The following is a 15,480-nucleotide window of genomic DNA, read 5'->3' as shown; positions in this document are numbered from 1 at the left end:
TATACATAATTTTTACTCCATTGAGAAGATATTTCCTTTTCTTGTTCCATAATACTATTCATCTATTGTAATAGATTCCAAATAGTCTTAGAAAACGCACTGGGCATAAGACAATGTATCTGCTTTGGATTTCAGGGAGTAAAAAGTGAGAAAAGAGTTACAAATAGAATGGTACGTATTATTAATGAATCACCCTGAGGCTGGCCTTAAACACTGCTGAAGAATGCCTGTAGGTTTAGAAGATGCTAACCTCAAAAAAAAAATCATAAAAAAATCAAATCCATTCTTCCTGATACATTCAGAGTAATGATCTCATAAAATGACCTTTTCTCTTCTGTCCTCACCCCTCTCTGGGCAACCAGTGCTCATGCTGAATGAATCAAACTCTCCCACTCAGGATCTTCTAATCAGCATTCTATTATAGCTGAAACCAGGAGTTTACATTTTTTTGTCTTTCACACTGAATTGAATGTCACTGTGTCGTTTACATTTTTGTTTCATATTAATTTTAGTAAATGAGTATGTTTTATAAAATTTCATGCATTTGATGAGTTATCTGAGTTTAAAATACTGGAATCTTCAACTATTTAAAAAATTGTGTATGATATAATAGTCTACTTTTAGGTGTAGAACACTATAACTTTCAAGGTTATAAAAACACACAATTCAAAGCCTGTGGAACTACATTATTTACATTTGCTAAACTACTGATGTACAAAACTATAATAAGAACAATGTCTTATTTATGTGTGCATAAAAGTTTTTAACTTTTAAAAACTTGCAAATGGCTATACTTTTATTACCTCAATTGAATCTCATAAAAAGCTTGTAAGGTAGCATACTTTACTACTATACAGATGAGAAAACTGAGGTTTACAGGGTCCCACAGTATGAGAATAAAAAGGTTACTGTGCCACATATAACCAATAATTCATTGTTAGAGATCTAACTTAAACCTTCATTTGATATCACTGGATTAAAAACAAATTTAATCACAAATGGAACCCATTTTCTTAATTAAAAAAAATTACTAAACAGTCCCAAGCAAAATATTTCCAGTTAGTGTTATAAAAAAGTATTTTTGATAATATTTAGACAATGAATTTACCTAAAAAAACCTAAATCTTTTAATTAAGGCAAAATTTTAATATTTTTGCAATGATCATGATGCAAAATGTAGTATTTATATCTCTTACGAAGACCAACTTCTCTACCTGTGTTAACTCTTTTCAATGTCTGTTAACTCTTTATATCACATAATAGGGAATAAAAGGTACTCTTGGGCTTCCCTGGTGGCGCAGTGGTTGAGAGTCCACCTGCCGATGCAGGGGACACGGGTTCGTGCCCCGGTCCGGGAAGATCCCACATGCCGCGGAGCAGCTGGGCCCGTGAGCCATGGCCGCTGAGCCTGCGCGTCCGGAGCCTGTGCTCCGCAACGGGAGAGGCCACAACAGTGAGAGGCCCACGTACCAAAAAAAAAAAAAAAAAAAGAAAAAAAAAGGTACTCTTATTCTGCATTTCCACTGAAATACTACAAGGCTGGAGTTCAAATGACTTTTCCAAGATTAAACATTATGGCAGAGACAAAAGTATGCATCTGAACCCATATTCAGAATTATATTCAATTCCATCTTTATTTACTTTTTAGCATCCTTAGACTATATTTATTAACACAAATAAGTTAGGTAGTGCCAAATATAATTCAGATGATAAATACACTTCCTAGAAACTGAGTTTATTTTTATCAAGAGTGTTCACCATAGCACCTGTCCAAAAATATTTAAAAAGGGACTATGAGTTTCCAGTTCTGCTATGATGGTATGAGCACCCTTTAGCTCAACCATCCCACTGCTAACAACTATAAACTCTAAACAAAATACCAAAAAAAAAAAAAAAGAGAGGGAAAAACCTAAAAACCCAAACAGCATAATATCTGAGGGTGATATAAAAGTAAGCAGACTGTAAAATTAAGTAAGAACTTGGACAAGTCATGAAAGAGAAAACAGGCAAATAAAACAAAAACATAAAAAAAAGAGAGAGAACAAACAGAAAATACAAATAAAATGATCAACCTAAATTCAACCATTCATATAATTACATTAAATTTTAATGGTCTAAAAACTCCAGTTAAAAGGCAGAAATTTTCAGAGTTCATAAAATACCAACACCCAACTATATACTACCTACAAGAGAAAGACAAACGTTAAATACAAGACACAAATTGAAAGTAATGGATTGAAAAAGATATACCATGTGAATTGTAAGTAAAGGAAAACTAGAGTTGCTATATTAATAACAGATAAAATCATCTTGAAGACAAAGAATGTTATCAGAAATAAAGAGAGACATTTATAATGCTAAATGAGGTGATTTACCAAGAAGACATAACAATTATAAATCTATACTGGCTTAATAATAGACTCTCAAAATAAATGAAGCAAAAAATTTGACAGAATTAAAGGAAGACATAGATGATTCTATGTTTATAAAAGGTGATTTTGATACTCAATCTTAGCAATTCACAAACTATTGATCAAAAATTTTAGTAAAGGCATGGATGATCTGAAAAACACTATCAAAGACTTGATCTGGGCTTCCCTGGTGGCACAGTGGTTGAGGGTCTGCCTGCCGGTGCAGGGGACACGGGTTCATGCCCCGGTCCGGAAAGATCCCACATGCCATGGAGTGGCTGGGCCCGTGAGCCATGGCCGCTGAGCCTGCGCATCCGGAGCCTGTGCTCCCCAACGGGAGAGGCCACAACAGTGAGAGGCCCGCGTACCGCAAAAAAAAAAAAAAAGACTTGATCTAACTGACATTTACAGAGCCCTATATCTAATAACTGCAGAATATTCATGATTTTCAAGTTCACATAGCACATTCAACAAAATTAACAGTATGTTGGTCCCTAAAACAAATCTCAAACATTTAAAAATAGTAAATTGGTGCAGCCACTATGGAGAACAGTATGGAGGTTCCCTAAAAAAACTAAAAATAGAATAACCATGTGATCCTGCAATCCCACTCCTGGGCATATATCCAGAAAAGACAAAAACTCTAATTTGGAAAGACACATGCACTGCAACATTCATAGCGGCTCTTTTTACAATAGCCAAGACATGGAAGCAACCTAAGTGCCCATTGACAAATGAATGGATAAAGAAGAGGTGGTATATATACACAATGGAATATTACTCAGCCATAAACAAGAATGAAATAATGCCGTTTGCAGCATGGATGGAACTAGCGATTAACATATAACTGAAGTAAGTTAGACAAAGACAAATATCATAACACTTATATGTGAAATCTAAAAAATGATATAAATGAACTTATTTACAAAGCAGAAATAGACTCACAGACATAGAAAACAAATTTACGGTTACCAAAGGAAATAGCAGGGCGGGGGGAGATAAATTAGGAGTTTGGGATTAACATATACACATTACTATATATAAAGTAAATAAACAATAAGGTCCTACTGTATAGCACAGGGATATTCAATATCTAGTAATAACCTATAATGGAAAAGAATCTGAAAAAGAATCTCTCTCTCTCTCTCTATATATATATATATGGATAACCGAATCACTTTGCTCTACACCTGAAACTAACACATTTTAAATTGCCTATACTTCAATAAAAAATGGTTAAAAAATAAAAAATTTTAAATGTAAAAAATAGTGATATCAGAGTATATTTTCTATCATGATAAAAATATTAAAAATCAATAATAATAAGATAACTAGGCAAACCCAAAATTGTAAAATTAAGCAACACAATAAGTCATAGGGCAAAAAGAAATCAAGGAAAAATTAGAAAATATTTTAAACTAAATGATAATGAATATCCAACATATAAAAATTTGTGGAGGGCTTCCCTGGTGGCGTGGTGGTTGAGAGTCCGCCTGCCAATGCAGGGGACACGGGTTCATGCCCCGGTCCGGGAAGATCCCACATGACATGGAGTGGCTGGGCCCGTGAGCCATGGCCGCTGAGCCTGCGCGTCCGGAGCCTGTGCTCCGCAACGGGAGAGGCCACAACAGTGAGAGGCCCACGTACCGCAAAAAAAAAAAAAAAGTTGTGGAATGCAAGTAAAGTGGTGCTTAGGGAAACACCGATAGCTTAAAATGCCTACATTATGAGGTTCTACCTTAAGAAATTACAAATAGAAGTGCAAATTATGACAAGTATAAGAAAATAGTCAAGAGCAAATATAAAAGAAAAAATATAGATAGTAGAAATAATCATTAATGTTAAAAGCTCTTTCTTTGACAAGATCAACAAAATTAATAAACCCCTACCTAGACTGATTACAAGAGAACATAAATCATTAATATCAGAAATGTAAAAGCAGTTATCACCACAGATAACCACAAACAGTAAGAGAATATCATGAACGAATAACTCTATGCCAACAAATGTGACAAAAGAAAATAGATTTCATGAAAAAATTAACTTGCCAAAATCAATACAAGAAAAAATTAAAAATATGAAAATACCTGTATATGTTAAAGAAATTTAATTCATTTCAAAAGCCTTCCTGAATGGAAATCTCAGATACACATGGTTTTGTTAGTGAATTCTATCAAATACTCAAGAAATAAAAAATATCAATTTTACACAAACTTTTTCAGTTATAGAAAAAGCAAATTGTTCAAATAATTTTATGAGGCTGGTATAAGCTTAGTTTTAAAAAAGAACTGGAAAAAGTCGCTAAATGAATAGAAATTCATCGACAAATGTACCTATGAATATAGGCAAAAAAATCCTTAATAACTGTTAACCAATTAAATCCTGCAATATAAGAATGGATATTTACCCTTCAAAAATCAATCAATATAATTAATGATATTAAAAAAAAATGAAAGGAGGGCAAATATATGACCATTTCATGAGACAGAAAATTATTTCACAAAAATTCAACAAATAAGCATGATAACATTCCCATAAAACTAGGAATAGTAGAAAACTACCTCAATGTGCTAACAGACACCTATGAACAACCTACAACTAACTAATGTCCTTGCTGGGCTGTACCCCCAGGCCTAGAAGCCCTGCATCTGCATAGTGTCAAGACCGAAGAAAGAGCCCAGAGTCAGCAACAGAGACACCAATGAACAAGGGAGCTTACACTTCTGAAGCAAGGTCCTGGAGTGACAGCCACCCATGTCTGGGCAGATGGCAGGCAGGACATGGCGGCAGTCTTCGCTCCCAGGAGTGAAGTGGAGATTACCAGTTATAGGGGAATTGACCTCAGGTGAGCTCATTAGCTACCAGGGAAACCAGTAGAGGGGCACGCCTCTCACGGCCCCTTTGATAAGAACAATCACCAGCTGGGGCTTGGGGCAAGTGCATAGGAAGGTCAGTCTCGGGTTTAGGGTTTAGGTGAAACAGGCACTGGTGGGGCTGGGGATGGACAGAGAGCAAGAGAACAGCCATCTTGAGTGGCCTGACCATACAGTCCTATTTTATGTTTCCCCTAAGATTAGGAACAAAGTAAAGATGCCTGCTTTCACTATTTCTATTCAACATTTTACTGAAGATCTTCATCTTTGCAAGAAAGAAAGAGAAAGAAATAAAAGGCAGGAAGATCAGAAAATAAGTATAAAACTGTTCCCATTTTCATATGATATGCTCATTTAAATGGAAAATCTCAGAACATCTATAAAAATACTAGTAGAACAAACAGTTGAATTTAACAGGTCTTAGGATACCAAGGTTAACGTTAAAAAATCAGTTTGTTTGCAGCAAACAGCTGGAAAATAAATTTAAAGAATAATTCATATATATATGTTTTAGGACTTAATCTAACAAAAATATTCAAAAACTCAAGACCTTTACATTGAAAACTATAAAATATTGCTGAGAGAAATTAAACAAGAAATTCAAAAATACACAGTATATTGTTTGAGAACTAACTCAATAAAGCTCTTTTCAAAACTCAACAAATTGTACACTTTATATATGCACAGTTCGTTATCTATAAAAATACCTCCACAAAGATAAAAAGATAAAGTGATTGATGGATAGATTGATCAATAGACTGGCAGACAGTAAATATTAAGTTTTTTTTAAAAAGGGACCTGATTTCAAATTAATTTTGCTAAACATTGCTAGAATTCAGATATTGTGCATCTATACCACGTGTATACACCAAACTTGGCATTAGGACTTTTGAATTAAAAAGGAGGAAGATTTCAAAAGATTAATTATAAACATCTAATAGTACAAACATTGGTTAATGAAACTCTATGCTGCACTAGGTAAGCTTTGTTTTGTTTTGTTTTAAATCAGGCAATATTCGATACTGTTCAAAATGGTGGTGTATTTCTAGTCCTGATGCAGGTCACAGTACCTGGTGTCTAAATAGTGAATTACTATGCTGACAAACAAAATGCTATTTGGAACTTCTCATCTCTCACCAAAGAAAAGAGGAGGTTTATTGTTCAGTTACAAACCACATAGCTTTTTATAGTCTAAAATACAATCGTGATACTTGAAGTTATGGCTGACCCTATGCTTAAAAGTATTACAACTTTCCTTAATTCATTTTTAATTCTATAACTGTCATACTGTTCTTAAATTATATCATTCCCTTTTGTCTATTATATATAAAACGTCTAGATTAATACCTTTAAAATTGTACTTGAAATACCTTTTCAAAAAGATACTATAAAAACTGATACACCTATTTTAATGTTCAGCACAACAAATGAAATATTGATGTTTTCTTTGTAGAGTTCAAATGTGAACTTGATTGAATCCTTTATCTTTATAAAAATTAGAACTTAAGATATGTTTAACATACATTTGGCCAATCAGTGGAAATTCATGTTGAAAAAATACCGGCTTATTTGCATAACCATGAGGATACTGGAACAATAATAAAACACTCCTTTTTTTTTTTTTTTTTTGCGGTACGCAGGCCTCTCACTGTTGTGGCCTCTCCCATTGCGGAGCACAGGCTCCGGACGCGCAGGCCCAGCGGCCATGGCTCACGGGCCCAGCCGCTCCATGGCATGTGGGATCTTCCCGGACCGGGGCACGAACCCGTGTCCCCTGCATTGGCAGGCGGACTCTCAACCACTGCGCCACCAGGGAAGCCCAATAAAACACAATTTTATATTTTATGTTAAGACATGGTACTATGTTAAAAGAGTTTCAGTAGAATTTAAATACTTATGTACATATACATGTGTGCATTTAGTGGGAGAGTGGGTGGGTGTCTTTCCAGATAAAGTGCATACTCATGATTAGCTATCATTGAGACAGGGTCCCAGCTCATTTTACCTTTGTCAGCGTTCCCAGCTCTTTAAAACATACCTTACGATGGGAAATTTATTTTATAAACATTTGGAAAGATTTGCCACGGTATTAATCTCCCAAATGCCTCAACTTTACTAGACTTGGGAACTCATGGTAGTGTCTTTGTAATAAAGAGCATCACTATCAAAAGCACATGGTGAAACGATGCAGTTTTCCTTCATGACTTCATTCTGAGTTTGCATCACAACCTCATTGCCGGAGAGCCTGTGTACTGCCACGGGAATCTCTCTCTTTGGTGTGTAGCATCAAGATGAACTGTCAGAGATGGTGTAGTATACTGAATAATGGATAAACGAGAGTCCCCTGACATAAGTTTGATAGCCATAAAATATGAATTTTGTGATTGCCTCTGCATTCAAAGTCAGGGACTGACTGAGAGAATATTATTTCCAAATGCCAAGCTAACTAAAATTGTGGAGATTTGCAGAAGGTGCTTCTCTTATTAGTGTTTGAAGAAATTATAGAGAGAATGGGTCAGTGCAATTTTCCTCTTGCAGTGACAAAACCTTTTCTTGCTACTGCATTTTAGCTATTCAAATTCAAATCAGGCTTCTCATCACAAATGCCCAGTTTCGGAGAGATACTGCAAATAAGCAGCAATTCGATCAGGTTGCCTTTTCACTGAGAAGGTCACTGTACTTCATTGCAAATAATATTGTGTTAAATCAACAGGTAGAATCAACGTGCTTTTGGCATTATGACAATTGTTTAACTTATTGGCACGCTATATATGACATATGATATTCATTTTATTTCCCTCTGCTAATGATATAATCTCTTATTGCACTATGGAAAATCCAATGTAAAATGAATATGAAAAGTTTGCACATGTTAACCCTCTCTGAATAAACAAAGTTTCAATGAATTCAGAAACATCACAACAGAAGTATTGTATTCAGTAAAAGGAGGTTAAATACTGTAAGAGAAGTTGGATTGGGAGGGATCAGGAATATATGTAGAGAGGAGTTTGATTGCTCCAAGTTACTGTCTCGGTTGAAAATTCCTTTTTTAAAATCTTGTTGTTCTACAGTCATAATGAGATATCCATCAAGCTTTATCTATAAATACTAAGGGGGGGAAAAAGGTAATGTGACTAGATAATTCAAGGTTAAAGAAAAGTTGACACAATATCTTTCTAGGGAAAGAAAAAATTTGCTGACTTTCTTTCTGTAAGAATTATTAAGATTAGAAGTTTCCATTGACAGAGGAAAAAGAAAAATGTTCCAATGCACTTCTTCTATCCTTATGACGCGCAGGCAGGGTACATACCAGGACACACACTATTGTGTGTCTGTCTAGATAAAATTCCCCAATTCAAAATCCAGACAGGGAAAATGTATGTGTGTATATAGGAGGGTGGGTGAGAGCGTTATGAATTAATATATGCTACAAATTGAAATCAACTTCCAAAGAACAATTTTCCAAGAAAGAAAATAATTTAAAATAAGTCATTTCTTTTCCTTAAGAGAAGAAAAATCACAGCTACTCACCTAACCTCTCAATGGAATAATATCGCTGTTTACTGTCCACACGTACTGTCTCGGCATAAGGGCTCCCAACGCCATAACCGATGATGTAACCTCGCACCACAATATTTGGGTTCAAGGGAGGAGTCCAACTCATGATGATGCAGTTGGTCTGGGGCCTCACATGAAGAGAGCTTGGCTGGTCAGGGACTTGAGACTCTAGAATTCAAAAGGAGGACAACACCATGTTTCATAATAGAACACAGAGCACGGTAAAAGGTCCCATTTAAACAAGACTTAATATCATGTTCCACAGACCCTCAAATGACGCACCACTTATTGCCCGAGTTCCTCCTTGTATTAGTTTATGATATGATTTCTACGTTTGATTTGACTTTCTCAGGATTTCTTAAACGCAAGAGGATACTGAATTCCCTCCAGACGCACTGTAGCATCATACATCTTTTCTTCTAACAGACTTTTTTCTTTGGGATTCTTTTTCTCTCATATATTTCTTCTTAGGTATCATTAATAAGGGGTGCAATCAACACAGATATAAGAATAATAGAAAGGGAAATGAAATATCAAAAACTGTCTTGCCCAAGGATTATTTACTCTGATTTAACTAGAGAAGAAAATGAATGTAGCAGTCCTTTCTTAAGAAATTGTCAGGATAAAAAATTTAGGGCCATGATTTGCTCAGCATGAATAGGATGGTACTTGACCCATGGTTTATTGCATGTGCGAAAAGTGTATTTATTATTAAAGGAAAGGAGAGAGTGGCCCGGATTAAAGCCACACAGACTTTGGAGTGTGAAAATTGGCCTTAATACCAGGCTCTGTCATTTACTGGTTGTGTGTCCTCATCAAATTATTTATCTTCTCTGAGTTTACCTATTAATTAAACTGGCATTCCAAATACTGATTGACACAAAGCTTGAGCTCTGGAAGTAATCAAGAGAAGCATTCAAATCTTTACTGGATTCTCGCTAGATGTGAAACTTTAAAACCTTATTTATCCTCCCTAAGCCTCAGTTTCCTCATGTGCAGAATGAGGATAAGGATAGTAATGGTCTCATTTCGTGGTGAGGAGATTTAATAAAACTATGCACCAAAACACTCCAATTATGAGTAGCACCAACGGGCAGCAGCTACCAGAAAGAAAATGCACTCGCTACCCTGATATAATTATTTTTAAAGAGACTGTGTTGAAAATTAATAAATTGGCCTTCTGATTTTTACATCACCATTCTTCCCTATGATCCTATCCCTGAAGAAATGAGGTATTTTCTGGACACTGATCATAATTCTATTAATAAACATTAGTAGAGTGCCTACTAGGTTTGAGGTATAAGGCTAGGTACCCGTGACAATCACGTTACAGGAGGGAGTAAATATGGCAGACCTAAAACCTGTACTCCTGTTGTTTATAGTTTAATGGAAAAGACAGAAAAGTAAAAAGGCAGTTACAATATACTATGATATATATATATTATTGTTTGTTTGTTTGTTTGCGGTATGCGGGCCTCTCACTGTTGTGGCCTCTCCTGTAGCGGAGCAGTGGCTCCAGACGCGCAGGCTCAGCGGCCATGGCTCACGGGCCCAGTCGCTCCGCGGCATGTGGGATCTTCCCGGACCGGGGCACGAACCCGTGTCCCCTGCATTGGCAGGCGGACTCTCAACCACTGTGCCACCAGGGAAGCCCTATGATATATATATTTTGATAGGTTTCATACAGGCACATGTAGCCTATTCTTTGAAAATCAAAGAAGTATTCTAGGAAGAAATTTAAGAAAGAATATACCCATGTAAACTTTAATAGTCCATTAAGTGCTTTGCACAGTTCTTGGCAATTGATAAGTACTCAAAAATATTAGTGATTTAAACTGTATTCAAACTATTTGTGTTCATTATCTCTTTAATACTGAAAATCTCTGAAGGTAATACATGTCAAATTATGTAGGAGAGTTTGATGACTAAAGGTAATATTAAATTTTATTTTTCTCCTTAATGTAATGGCAAAAGAAGATGCAATCTTCACCACCTTTATCCATCTTCAACACGCACACTTCTAGCTTAAGTGGTATATGGAAGCATGTTTTTTATTGAAGCTTTTAAACTAGGTACGATACTAACAGCTTTTCAAAAGATGCTACATTCTAAAGGTGCTACGTCAATAACATTTTCTAAAGATGCTCTTTTTTTTCCTTGAAGATACCCATTTGTGAACAAAAGGGACAAGCTATTGTTTGCCCTGAAGATGCCTGAGATATAATATGCAAAGGTGTAAAAAAATCATCTCAAAATGTATATATAAATCTTAACAACAGAACACAATGTTTGTAAAGAACTTCCTACTATAAACCCTATGTAAAAGTAATAAAAAGATGAAAGGGATGGATTAATACTTTTCAACCCTATTGCCATGGAGGCTCTCCAGTGTCCTTGAAATGCAATGGGCTCTCCAATGAATTCTATTTGGCATATTTGAAGTTTTTGAAATAATTATTGAAATAGGATAATCTGCCTAATCTTATTTTTAGAAAAGGAACTAAATGTGATTCAGATTTTCTGCATTTATGACTTTTTCAAAATAATATGAAAGCCTAATGATTTGAATGACAATATTCAACATCTTTTAGAAAAGAAAAAAAAATTTCAGAATAACTATTTCTCCATTTTTCTGCAAACCACAGAATATCTCCCCTGCAAGTTAGTTAAATTAATAACCATAAAATTACATCTATCAGAGCTTTAAGGGTACCACGGTAATGAATGCACGAACTGATTCTTGAAGAAGAGGGGCTGTCAGTACACAAGACTCATCTTTATTCTTCACTACATAAAAGGAGTTTCAATCCTAGATGCAAACTTCAAACTACTTTTTAACATGATAAAAAAATAAGGGTGTTGATACATAAGAGTATATGCTGCCTCCCATCTAAACATTTAATGGGTTCTTACAACCCAGTTAAGATAATTGGGCCAGGGACTTCCGTGGTGGTGTAGTGGTTAAGAATCCACCTGCTAATGCGGGCGACATGGGTTCTAGCCCTGATCCGGGAAGATCCCACATGCTGCGGAGCAACTAAGCCCATGTGCCACAACTACTGAGCCTGTGCTCTAGAGCCTGTGCACCACAACTCCTGAGTCTGCACTCTAGAGCCTGTGCAAGCCACAACTACTGAGCCTGCATGACACAACTACTGAAGCCTGTCTGCCTAGAGCCCTTGCTCCGCAACAAGAGAAGCCTGTGCACCGCAATGAAAAGTAGCCCCTGCTCGCTGCAACTAGAGAAAGCCTGCGCCCAGCAATGAAGACCCAACGCAGACAAAAATTAAAAAAAATAATAAAAAAAAAGATCATTGGGCCAGACGGAATGGTGCCTGTCAACTATCAGACTTAAGTCATTCAAAATATATGGCCTCATCATAAAGATAACTGTGTTAGGAGATTGTTCATAATCTGGAAGAGCCCATTTGTACCCACCTACTCACTTCTTAATATAAAGACAGAAACGAAAATTTTCCTTTTATGCTACCTGCGTGAGTTTTGTCTAATGCAGCTGACCTTACAGATTATGAAAGTGGTTACTACTGGAATGAACTATAAAACATTTAGAAAATCCGCTATGCAAGGTAAATGATGTAAGTACCCTTTGTTTGAAGGCCAAAACAAATTTGCTATTTAGAAGTACATGACAGATTTTATAAGTACCTCTAGGATAATGACTGCATATATAAAGCATAGAGAAGTAGTAAGGTAATTATTGAAATAACTTGAAAACAAAGAACATATCTTGCCTGAAATATCCAAATTAACAAGGCTGCAAATTTCTACCAGAGTCAAGATAACTAGGTTAACTGGCATTTCTGATTAGATTATGGAATTATGAATTCTGTCTTAGTTTGTTTCTAAAGAATATTTATTATTCTCTGAGTGATGATACGGAGTTTCACTAATGAGTAATATTCACATATAGCACACTGGGAAAGTTACCAGACTAATCTCAGTGACATTTCAACAATTACTGTGCATCTCCCATGCATCAGTCATAGTTCTAGGTATTGGGAATAGAGTTTTGAGGGAGATAAGACCAAAAAAATTATGAATAAACAAACAAGGAAATCATGAGATCTTGGTAAGCTAGGATATAGGATATAACTGAATCACATACGTGACACATCAAGGAAGGTATCCCTGGAAGAGTCTAAGGTGAAAAATCAGAGAGCCAGTCAAGTAGCCCTCAGGGTGGAAAGCTTTATAGACAGAAGGAATAACTATAGCAAAACCTCTAGAGCAAGAAGGAACTTAGTACTTGAAGAAACCAAAGAAGGTCACTGTGCTTGACCATAGACGGAAAATGAAGAGGATAAAAAGGGAGTCACCCAGTGGGAATGTAAAACGGTGCAGCTGCTATGGAAAATAATACGGTGGTTCCTCAAAAAATTAAAAATAGAATTACCAGGGCTTCCCTGGTGGCACAGTGGTTGAGAGTCTGCCTGCCGATGCAGGGGACACGGGTTCGTGCCCCGGTCCGGGAAGATCCCACATGCCACGGAGCGGCTGGGCCCGTGAGCCATGGCCGCTGAGCCTGCGCGTACGGAGCCTGTGCTCCGCAACGGGAGAGGCCACAACAGTGAGAGGCCCGCGTATCGCAAAAAAAAAAAAAAAAAACTAGAATTACCATATGATCTAGCAATTCCACTTGTGGGTATATTCTTGAAACAATTGAAAGCAGGTATTCAAACAGATATTTATATACCTGTGTTCATAGCAGCATTCAAGATACTCAAAAGGTAGCATTCAAGATACTCAAAAGATAGAAGCAACTCAAGTGTCCATCATGATAAACAAACTGTGTTCTATACATATAATGGAATAATTTTCATCTTTCAAAAGGAAGGAAATTCTGACATGCTACAAGAACCTTTAGGACATTATGCAAAGTGAAATAAGTTAGTCACAGTAGGACAAAATTATATGATTCCATATATATGAGATACTTAAAGCAGTCAAGTTAATAAAGACAAAGTTGAATGATGACTGCTGGCAGCTGGGAGGAGGGAAGAGGGAGGAGTAAGGAGTTACCATTTAATGGGTATAGCGTTTCAGTTTTGCAAAATTAAAAGAGTTTTGGAGAAGGGTAGTAGTGATGGTTACTAAACAGTGTGACTGTACTTAATGCTACTGGACCGTACACTTAAAAATGGTTAAAATGGTAAATTTTGCGTAATGTGTATTTTAAAACAATTCTTTAAAAAGTTAAAAGAACTTGGAGACCATAAAAACATGTTTGCACTTGTCTGTGTGGCCACTGTGGAGATGCAGTGTATGTATTTGGGACTTTTGAGAGGTAGAGTCAACAGAGCTGTGTAACTGGCATGGTAAAGAGGAGAATCAATGATAACTCACAGACCTTTGGCTTTTGGGCAACTGGTGGATGAGGTACTGACCAAATTTTTTGGTCATGGTCAATTTGAGATGCCTGTTACTCACATGTATAGATATTAGGGAACTAGGAAGGGATAGAGGTTTTGGAGAAAGACCATGGACAGATTTATAGATGTGGAAGCCACCAGCATATAGAAGGTATTTAAAATAAATTTATATGGATACAGACACAGTGTGAGCGTGTGTGAAAACAAATAAAATACAAATAAGATGCTGTCAAGCAAATAAGATCACCCAAAACTCCCTAAAATCTTCCATTATCACATTGGAAGGACAGGTTTTTTTCTTTTTTTTTTTTTTTTTTTTGCGGTACGCGGGCCTCTCACTGCTGTGGCCTCTCCCGTTGTGGAGCACAGGCTCCGGACGCACAGGCTCAGCGGCCGTGGCTCACGGGCCCAGCTGCTCCGCGGCATGTGGGATCTTCCCGGACCGGGGCACGAACCCGCGTCCCCTGCATCGGCAGGCGGACTCTCAACCACTGTGCCACCAGGGAAGCTCTGTCCTCATTTCTTACCACCTCCCCCCTTGCTCACCTCATCCCAGCCATCCACAGTGGACACTTACTTTTCCTCAAACATGACAGGCATGCTCTGGCCTCAGGGTATTTGCACTCACTGTAGCCTCTGCCTGGGAAGCTCTGCCTCAGAGATACCTTCCTCCCTGACCTTCTTCAGGTTTAGTTATTTAATTTCCAATTTCAGACTTCTCTGGCTACCATATTTAAAATTGCAATCTTTCCCTAATCTCTAATCTCTTACTACTCTCCTAATAATCTCCTCTCATGTTTTTCCCCATAGGATTTATGGTCACTTATTGTGCTACCTATTTCATGTGATTATTTCATTATTCTTTGTCTCATCTCTCTCCATAAATTCTCTATAACTCCAGTAATTAGAATAGTTCCTGGCACAAAGCGCTCAAGAATACAGGAACAAAGTCTATATTTTCTATAAGGTTCAATACATTATGCATGACTCATTAAATATAAAATTACCACAATTTTATATAACTCTCTCCATAACATTTTTAAGAAAAAAAAGGAATAACATTTTTTAACTTTGATGCTGAAACGAGATGAAAATATAGTTATTAATGTCATTTTCTCCTAGTCACCAGCAAGATTGGTCTCCTCTGGCTCCTGCTAACGAAAATGATTGCGGCTGTGTACCGTCTGCTGTGGATATGGCACTGCCAAGTAGTGTCAGGCAGTTGGTACTTTTGACAAATACATGTTT

The 15,480-nt window shown here is 36.7% G+C and overlaps 1 protein-coding gene across 1 annotated transcript in view; it reads right to left on the bottom strand.

The window, feature by feature from the left end:
- Window positions 1–15,480, bottom strand: part of DCC (DCC netrin 1 receptor) — a 782,001-nt gene that overhangs the window by 181,575 nt on the left and 584,946 nt on the right. Inside the window, exon 17 of the mRNA XM_024756807.1 lies at window positions 8,816–9,010. Within this exon, the coding sequence (XP_024612575.1) occupies window positions 8,816–9,010 (195 nt within the window). The remainder of the gene's footprint in view (window positions 1–8,815; window positions 9,011–15,480) is intronic.

Source organism: Neophocaena asiaeorientalis, unplaced genomic scaffold, assembly GCF_003031525.2.
Source record: "Neophocaena asiaeorientalis asiaeorientalis breed wild unplaced genomic scaffold, Neophocaena_asiaeorientalis_V1.1 scaffold133, whole genome shotgun sequence".
Lineage (NCBI taxonomy): Eukaryota > Metazoa > Chordata > Mammalia > Artiodactyla > Phocoenidae > Neophocaena > Neophocaena asiaeorientalis.
Note: the sequence above shows the minus strand (reverse complement) of the source record. Positions and strands in the feature narration are given on the sequence as shown.